At 33.9% G+C, this 10,072-nt stretch overlaps 1 protein-coding gene across 2 annotated transcripts in view; it reads left to right on the top strand.

The window, feature by feature from the left end:
* The first annotated feature begins 226 nt into the window (after positions 1 to 226).
* The window catches only part of PI15 (peptidase inhibitor 15), a 359,005-nt gene continuing 349,159 nt past the window's right edge, over positions 227 to 10,072 (top strand). Inside the window, exons 1-2 of one of the 2 annotated variants that reach the window (XM_044065836.1) lie at positions 227 to 428; positions 1,090 to 1,411. In XM_044065836.1, the coding sequence (XP_043921771.1) occupies positions 331 to 428; positions 1,090 to 1,411 (420 nt within the window). In that variant the 5' untranslated portion in view covers positions 227 to 330. The remainder of the gene's footprint in view (positions 429 to 1,089; positions 1,412 to 10,072) is intronic. The other variant, XM_044065837.1, reaches the window with a different exon arrangement.

Below are 10,072 nucleotides of genomic sequence, written 5' to 3'. Positions count from 1 at the left end.
CTGTGCAGTAACTATGTTTTATTTTTTAAGCCAAAAACGTTGCTTTTTTAATGCTAGTTAACGTACACATTCCCTTTGCATTTACTATAAATGAAATGCAGATGTGAAGATGGTAGCAGAGATGGCGGGGGGAGTGGTGATGTCCATGACAGGCAATCAAGTAAAGCTTAAGCATCGGGTTTCTAAATGATGATGTTTTTCATTCATTTGGTATACCGTCTGAAGACACAGTCCAAGACTGCCTTTTCTGGACCCCTGCTCACAGTAACATATAAAACCCTCTTGTATAGCAAGTGCTGCAGTATCCCTGCCCTCCGAGTTCCTGTTTGCATGGTTCAGAGCCAGCCAAGTCCCACAGGGGTTCACATCACCAGAGAACTGCAGACGCACAGGGCTTTCGAAGAAAGTCTGCCCTACCTACGAAGTAAGTAAGTAAGGCTGATGATTACAGACTACACAGCTGTTAACAGCTCAGATAAACGATTAGCTTGCATACTTTGTCACTGACAGAAGTCTCATTCTTTAGCTTGCCAAGTAAATGAATTTGTGAGGCATTAACTTTGTCAGCCGGTGCGTAACGGCATGCTTTCCTAGTGTGGTGTACAGATTAGGACACAAGTTGTTAATTTTAAGAGAATGCCTCTGAACTATTCTATTTCTTTTATATAAAACAGTTGTGACTTTTCAGAGGACTAATTCCACGTTTTTTTCATAGCTCTCAACCTTCCTTCTTCAAAATATATTACAGAAGGTCAAAATGTGAAGCACATACTGACAGCTTGCTAACAACTGTATATAGGAAGATCATAGAATCGTTAAAATATATTTCTTAATGCTTACACAATGTTCTTTTGGCGAATTAATATGATTCGGTGATATTTGTCGTTGATATTATCGAAAAACGTGATTAAGAGTGAATGTGTGACAGACCTTTTCATTGTGAGACATTGAGGAAGGAACAAGGACTTGTTTAAGACTGAAAATGAGAATCGTTCCTCATAATGAGGTACACTTGAGAGGTAAAACTAACACTGCTGTCTGTCAATACTTCAATTATCAATGCTTTTAGAATGTCATTTCTTATTGCAGGTGTATAATAATTTTGCGAAGTAACGCACTTTACCAAAGGACATTAATAATAATGAAGAGGTCCGCAGTCTATTCTGCTGTTGCTGTTGTGAGCCTTCTGAGTAGAGCTTGCGCCCTGGTCTTGCCCATTTCCACTGATTTGCTCTTTCCAACCAATAATTGCACCGAACGTGAGTCTGCTGCACGAACAAACTCATCTGCCAACCTCTCCAAAACCAGACGAAAACGCTACATCTCTCCAAACGACATGGTCGCTATACTCGACTATCACAATCAGGTCAGAGGCAAAGTCTTCCCACCTGCTTCAAATATGGAGTACATGGTAAGTATAAGATTCTTCAAGTTTACAGTAGGAAAAAAATTGGCAGTGTTTTATCGCGTGTAAATACCCATAGGCATTTTATAACTTCTAAACCGACGATGAAAATCTTCTGCAGTCAGTTATTAAACAAAGCAATCAAAGGTATAGCCAGGTATTTCAGTTTTGTACTTGCAATCTCTTGTTGCTGCCCCTTAACCTCCTGGCATTACCAAACGCTCACATCGCTCAAGATGCTGCCCCAACCCGTAATAAATGCATCAATCACTTTTATCTGTTCTCTCTGTACCTAAAACGGTATTCATAAGGCACATTTTAAATAAACAACCTATGGACTTGCTGTTGGAGGTATTAATTTAGACAGTCACAGACCCAATATTTTCCTGAAAAGGATAAATGTTTCTAAGTCATATTCAAAAAATATACTCTGTGGAGTACACAGAGTATGTCTGGCTACACCCTTGATAGCAATAAGATAATAAACCGTGGGAGCAGACTATGAATTTGTATGGTAGTTTCAAAGCTATGGATACTACCTTACAAAATGAACATACTTACATGCACTTACTTGGAATCAGACTGGGTTAAATTTTTTGAACTAGATCTCAAACTGTGTTGTATGAAAGTGCAATATGCCAAAATCATTCATATGAAAATGTGTAATGCCCCAAACTAGCACTCTATTTGGCAAAACTGCAGTTTACTTGCATGGAAGTTGATGCCTTAAGTACAATAGCAGTTTTATATTAATTGTGTTTTTAAATGCAGTAATGCAACTGTGCCGATGCAGAGTAGCTTCTATAGTGTATGCCAGCAAAGCAGTATTTTTACTTGTAGCACTTGGCGGCATTTAACAAACTTAAGTTTGCATTAATTACATTTTTTACTGATGCACAATTTCCAGTTTTTAAAAACTGGATTACATAATCTAGGGTTCATATATTCTGCGATAAATTTATATTTTTTATTTGTAGTATACATTTTCACTATTTTTAGTTTTATTATGTACTACATATAAGAAGCAGATTTAAAAGTGGATTAGTATAGATTATTTAAAGAACATTGATTTAAAAAAAAGCATTCTTTATGGTTGTCTATCATATGCTAAGTGTAACAAAAACCTGTAAAATTTGCATAACAACATCAATGCTCAGAATGCCAAAAACACAGGAGTCTGAACTGGTGGAGTCCCCACACACACACACTTTGTAATCCACATTAATGTTTTTTCCTAGGTCCACAGTGGTTGGGACATTTGGAATTTGGTTTTGTGTTTTTGGAGTTGTGAGCGTCAATGTTGTTATTCCAGCATTACAATTTATGGTATAGTTCACATCGAGCATGTGATACACAATCATTCTTTTATGTCTTAATTAGTGACATTCATTTAGTTGAGTCATGAAAATCATTTAAAAATTTACATTTGAGAGTAAAATTTTTAAACAACTTACAAGAGTGGCTGTGGGGACATCTTGTGCTCCAATTTTTGCCAGCATTATTTTTTGTCTTTGTTAGCAGATTTGTGTTTCTTCTCCTTTCCTAAATCATCTTAAATTACATCTTAGATACCTGGGTATGGATTAACTTTTTTGTTGTTTACTTTTGAAATAGCTATCCACATTTTAACAGTGGCCACATATTCTGGCTGAAAAAAAATATTTGAAGTCTCAGATGGTTAGACTGCTTAAATTGTCTCCAAGTATGAAGTATGTTCAAATTAGAACTCAATATAGTGAAAGAGATGTTTTTAGACCAAAGATACCCACAAGATTTATAAGATTTTGTTCTTAATGAGATTATAACATGCAGGTGTGGTATTTGAATACTGTCTTGAGCCAACCCATTGTGTGATGTCCTACCAAATCCAGTAATCATATAAAATATCTTACAAAAACATGGTGGTACATGATTCTAAAATGGTCAAACAGATGAGTGTTAAAATGTATAATATTAAGGATATTTTAGAGGAATTTACTGAAAGTTAACTTGAATCGTGCACTGACAAAATTCATATGTTGCAGACAGTGCCAATTTATTTATGACATTCAAAGCATTTTCATGCATGACTATCCAAGGTAATCCTATGTCCTGATTATTACAGCTGCCCAACATCTGTTGAGGCACTTTTATGTAGGAAAAACTGAAAGAAGGATACAGCAGTGAAGTTATGAGCAATTATACTGTTTCTAAGAATACAAATACTTTGTATGTTGTATTTATTTATGTGAATACATGACATTATTATGTAAATATAATTATTATTATATAAATATGTTGATTGTCAACTCAAATCAGTGTGATGAAATCTGTTGTTTTATTGAGTTTTTTATTTTTCTCAATTCTATGGTTGATTTTTTGAATTTCTCCTCTAATTTAGATATTAGTTCCATTTTTTTGCAAAACGTCAGATGTTGCTAGCATTCTTTCCAAACTGGTATATGAATGGGTGAAATAAATGGTTACTTGCAGAAGTCATTCTATTTCTGTAGGCCAAACATCCAGGTTGGTAACATGTCATGTAAGTGAATGCTAAAGAAATAAAAATTCATTTTAAACACACTCATACATTGTGATGCTAAGTTTACATTCAATGCACAAAAAGAAATTGGCTAGGCTTAAAATAGCCCACAAGGGTAGCTAGCTTAGTACTTACCTATGAACCTATGAAAACATAAACCAGTATTTGTGGAATTATAGGACTGTGATCTTAACAAACTAGAATGGGAAAGTATTATTTCCAATAAAGAAAGGATGTGGATTGTGCAGTTGATAGCATTATTTACTCTTAGATTAAATGAATATCTATAAAGAAAGTCAAACAGTAGAGTTTGGGTGCATATATTGATGTGTGCTAAATACTTTATTAAATTTATATTGTGCAATGCAATCATAGGTTTCTGTATCTCTTTTTGTAACTATGTGTATTCTCACACTCTGCCTGATTTTTTTCAACCTCTGTATGTCAATATTTAATTTCACTTCAACAATTTATAGTCGAACCATTGTGTATATACCAATATCATTAATCTGAAAAAACTGTAGTGCCCAACCACCAGACTAGCACCCTGTGTGGCAAAACCCAAAAAATTTCGAACTGAGGAAAATAAAATCTCAAACTGCAATTTGACAAAACTGTGCTTTGCTTGGATGGAATTTGGGGCATGAAAATTGAGCATTACAGTAAAATTGTAGCTACTGTAATGTATGCCAGCAAACAGTATATTTTACTCACAGCACTTGGTGGCATTTGGCAAGGTTAAGTTCACATTAGATACATTTGCTATTGATGCATAATTTACGTTCTTTAACAGCTGGATTATATAATCCTGGGGCTCATACATTCTTGTGATAGTCTTATATTTTTTGATCAGGTTTCTGTTATTATTTGGTGTAGTATAAATTTTAACTATTATTACCTTTTCTCTGTAATACATCTAAGAAGTAGACTTAAAAGTGGATTAGTATAGCTTATTTAAAGAACACTGATTAAAAAAATGTTTTTTTATATATACAGTTGTCTATCACATGCTAAACTTGACCCATACTGAAACCAATAATGCTGAAAACACTGTAATCTGAACTCCTGGACTTCCCCTTCTTTGTGACACATGTTAACCCTTGTTACAGGATTCAGAGCAGCTGGGACATTTTAATTAGGTGTGCTATGCTGTTTTGTATTTCCCCCGTTATGAATGTCGATGTTGTCATGTCAGTGTTACCAGTTTCAGTCATGTCAAGTGTGCGATAGACGTTTTTTATGTTTTTTCATCTCTGGAGTGTTTAGAACACTTAATTGTCCATTTAAAACAAACACAATCAGAACACAAGGAGCAGTTAACAAAGCCTTTGGAGAATGATAGGTTTTGTGGCATAAAGGTAGTTGAGGCTTCTGGTTATAATACTACTAGTTAAACATTTTCTCAGCAAATGGTGTTCTAGCAAAACCACATTATACTGAATACCTTGTTTATTAACTTATCATTTGTTTTGTATCGGAGATCATTCCAGTGCTGATAGTGTCCCCTTTACTCCAGCATTATAAGCAATGCAGGGGTCACAGCATACTGGAGAAAAGTGCAGTTATCCCAATTTAGTAGTTTCTGACTCTGAGGTATAAAGCTTGATGGTTCATACTTTCTGAATTGGAGCTCAAAGAACCCAGATTCAGCAAACAGTGGACTCCCAAGATGAACTACCCTGTATATTTTAAAACCTTAAACAATGTAATTCAGACTTTGGGAGTAACACATTTCAACCTTCCACCATCATTACAAGATTTCTGCAGCATACAAATATTTTATAAGATAATCCTTTTAGCAGTCACATTCCTATCCCCCATACATCCCTATTTGCAAGTCATTCTGAAAGGTACACTTGGACATTGCAAAGTGGTTTTGGAAGTTAGATATCCTATGCCTGAGATCTGTGTGGCTTAAAAGTGGCTACATTTATGACAGATGGATATCATCATTAGATCAATTTCTAATTAAAATACTGGCAAAGTATAACAAAAGGCTACCTTTGCAGTCCATTAATAGCCTTCTAAAACATTTAAACCCTTTTGTTTCCATAACTGCCAAGTAGTATGCCAGGCTTATTGACTTATTTATCTGTGTACTATTTAAATGATGGCTAGTAATTTGTAATATATCCATGTACTCATGCATGTGCATGTGTGTACACACACACACACACACACACACACACACACACACACACACACACACACACACACACACACACACACACACACACACACACACACACACACACACACACACATACACACACCAAAAAACAGACACATACACACACACAAAAACACACACACACGCACGCATGCACACACACACACACACACACACACACACACACACACACACACACGTGTTGATGCACCTACATATAGCATCCCTGTCCAAATATATTGCTGTGTTTTTGTAAACCAATTCTTTTTTAAGAGAAATATTTGTTTTTAATTATCACCAGAATTTTATGCATTTCAAGACTAGAACGTTGGTAAAGAAGAGCACTGACATTATCATGTTGTAACAATTCACACACTGATATTATGATTAATTTTATAGGAAAAAGATCACAACATTATCCTAATTCTATTTATGTTGCCACTAATTGGTAAAAGCTTTCTGTTCAATGAGTCCCACCCTGTCCCATAAAACACATGCATGTTAATCAAGAAATGGGAATCATGGTTCTTTTCTGCACTGTGAATTTGCCAACCCTACTAAAACCAGTTAAAATGAGTTTGCATCCCTCAGTCTCAGAACTTCTTTCAGATCCATCTATGGATTAGAAATATGTGAGTTCTCATTCATGTTGAGATATGTGCCCACACCTAAGCTGGTGTCTACAAGTAGCACTTGGAAATGGTGTAGTGCTCAGGAATGAAGCATTTGAAATTGTATCTTACCTAGAGTCCTGTTTATTTTATGTACTTTAATTTATTTTTCTCATCTTATTAATATCTGCATAGCATATGAAATTATAAGCTGAACACACATTTAGTATCAAACTTGGATAATCTTTACAGAATTACACTCCGTATATGTATGTATGTATCTACAAATTCATGAAATAATTTGGGAGTGCAAATCTGTGCTGCTGCATAAAATCAATTTAATTTTTATTCGGGCACTTGGTTATCAGTGTAAGCATTCCAAGGAGGTTTGCAATTAGGATCTTATAGAGTAAAGAACAATTTCTTGAGTCAGTGCACTTCTCGTATAGATAGACAGGTTAAAGAAAACAGAATTCTGATACTTAAAAATAGACACCATGACAGACATTTGAAAAGCAAATTTGAATACATTTATTTTCCAGTTAAAATGTACCATTATTAAATCATTCATCTTGTATTCCTCTTTCTCTTTTTTCTCTGTCTCTTTTTAATGAGCTGTCCATTTTCTGATGTTGATGGATACACAAGTTATACTATACAGCCTGTTTTCATTCAAATTATTCTGATAAGTTTTCTGTTTGAGAACATTTCATCTTCAGAGACAATTCTAGACAGCCTAACCATTTGACTATTCAAAAAATTATTTTTCTCATTGACTGTGCAATCGTTGTTAAAAATGTAAATAACTGTCAGAAGAAACTGTGTTGTGAAAATGATTTCTCCATAACCGTCACCATTCAACCTTTTAAAATTGATAACCTCGAAATAGTTGAGTGAGGCAATGGAACTGAAATATGTTAAACTTAAAATATCAGTTGTCCTTTCCAAATATTAAAACAATTCCCTAATTAAACCAAACTTCCAGTATTTAGCATGAATGTGTCATCAAGGTACCTATGATACAACTTCCGATTGTCTTAATTTGTAACATTCAGTTACATGGCTCATGAAAATTATTTTAAAAGGTACATCTGAGGGCAAATTTTTAAACAAGTTACAAAAGTGGCTGTCAGAGCATCTGGATTGATTGAATTATAGGACTATGATCCTAAGAAATTGGAATGGCAAAGTATTATTTCCAATAAAGACAATATCTGGATTGTGTAGTTTATGGCATTATTTGCCCTTAGAGTAAATTAATATCTATAAAGAAAGACTGACAGTAGAAATGTGGGTGCATATATAGATGTTTGATAAATAATTTATTAAATTTACTTTATGTAATGAAGGCATATATTTCATCATACCATAAGGTGATATGTCTCCATTATTGTAACTATGTGCATTATCATAGGCTGCCTGATTTTTTCAACCTCTGTATGTCTATATTTCATTTCACTTCAACAATTTATAGTTGAACCATTTTGTAATGAAAGTTTGCATTTAATATTTTTCCAATGACTTATTTGATTGATTTATTGTATTGTGTGACATTTTTTTATTTTATATTAGATTCTGAGACATGTACCTTGCTGTGTTTTGACATGTACAGTTGACTGTTCTTAATACAGCAAACATCTTGATCTTGTTATAGTAGTATTTTTGAGTTATCTGACTATTCTGTTTAATTTTAAGGTTGCAGAGTGGTTTAGCATTTAGCATTGCTGCCTTATAGTGCTTGGTTCTAGGGTTCATTTCCATGCTGGGCTGCCTCCTGTGTGGAGTATATATATCAGCTGATGCCTACCTGACTTAGAGAACTTTCCAGTTTCCACCATACCCTGAATACCTTCTAAGAGGTACATTGTGTCTTCCAAGATAACATAGGTGTGGCTGTTGTGTTTGTGTAGTTGCATGTTGAATTGATGAACTGAAGTCCTGTCAAAGATAAGCTGTACTGCTTGCTAGGCTAGGATCTCTCTCCTCTTCAACTCTGAATAATTTTCTAGATTATAGCATATTGTTTTAAATCTTTCTCTATTATTGTTCACTTGTATAGCATCACATTAGTTCTTGTTCTTCATGCTAGTGTTTTTTTTACTATGTTAGTTGTTCTTGGTTTGATAGGATGCTGGATACTTCTTTCTGCTGATTTCCTCATAGAAAATAATAACCATTAGCACTTTGAATTTATTTATTTAGGTTCATAGGTTGTTGTTGTTTACTCCATTTATTGCTTATGTCCTGAATAGTTTGGTACATGGATGCTTCATTAATTAATTTTTGGATTATATATTTTCACATGCTGGGGTTTGTTATTTTTTTTGGTCTGATTGCATTTTTACTTTTGATACCACATTTATTGGTAGTAATTGAATAGACTGTATACCAACAGGGTGACCGTTGTCCAGAGTATGGTATATGGCTATGATTTGTTATTTGAAACATTCTTTTTTATTTCTTATGCAGATGGAGTAGAAACTCGTTTGTTTATATTTTTTAACCTTGGATAATTTTCTCATCCTTTTTGGTCTAATTCTATTTTTATTTCCTGTTCTAAGTTTATTTCTTTCTTTCTTGTATATTATTGTTGAAGGTGAAACATTTTCAGTGTAATTGCTGAATTTTTTTATTCATTTTGTTTTTCTTTTTAAGTATTCTTTGGGAACCACAGCATCTGTCTTGCTCTTCTTTTACAGCAGTTTACAATATTTGTGTTGAGTGTATATGTGTTGAGCATTATGTTTCTCTTCAGACTTATGTACTTAAATATCTCCTACACAGCATTTGTCTGGTGCACTTTCAGAGCTGTAGTCATTTTCAGTTTTTCAATCTGCAGTGGTTTCATCACAGAACTTTCATTTCTGTGATATTTTTATAAATTATAGATTTCTCTGCATTGTTAGTGATTATTTATTTTTCTTGTTCTGAATACAACATTTAGTTATTCAAGTTTTGTTTGACTTATATTTTCTTTATCTTTATTTTACATTGTTATGTTTATCCCTTGGTAGCAGTATGTATCTTTGGGTTCAAGATTGTTTCTTGTGGTTTGAGTCTTTATCTGATAGTGTCTGTAATGAGATTTCATTTTTTTCTGTATTTATTCCTTATTCTATTGATATTGTCTATGTGTATATACACGTCTAAGTATGTGCCTCTGTATACATCTATGTATATGTCTATATGTAAGTCTATGCCTGTGTGTATGGCTCCGTCTACGTCTATGTCTATGACTATGTCTAGGTATACAGTTATGTATTTGTCTGTGTCTATGTATATGTGTATGTGTATGTCTATGTGTATGTCTATGTTTATGTCTATGTGTATGTGTTTATGTCTGTGTGAATCTCTATGTCTATGTG

This window comes from Protopterus annectens, chromosome 3.part0 (assembly GCF_019279795.1).
Source record: "Protopterus annectens isolate FY-2018-M chromosome 3.part0, PAN1.0, whole genome shotgun sequence".
In the NCBI taxonomy this organism is placed as follows: domain Eukaryota; kingdom Metazoa; phylum Chordata; order Ceratodontiformes; family Protopteridae; genus Protopterus; species Protopterus annectens.
This window is presented reverse-complemented; position numbering and strand designations above follow the sequence as displayed.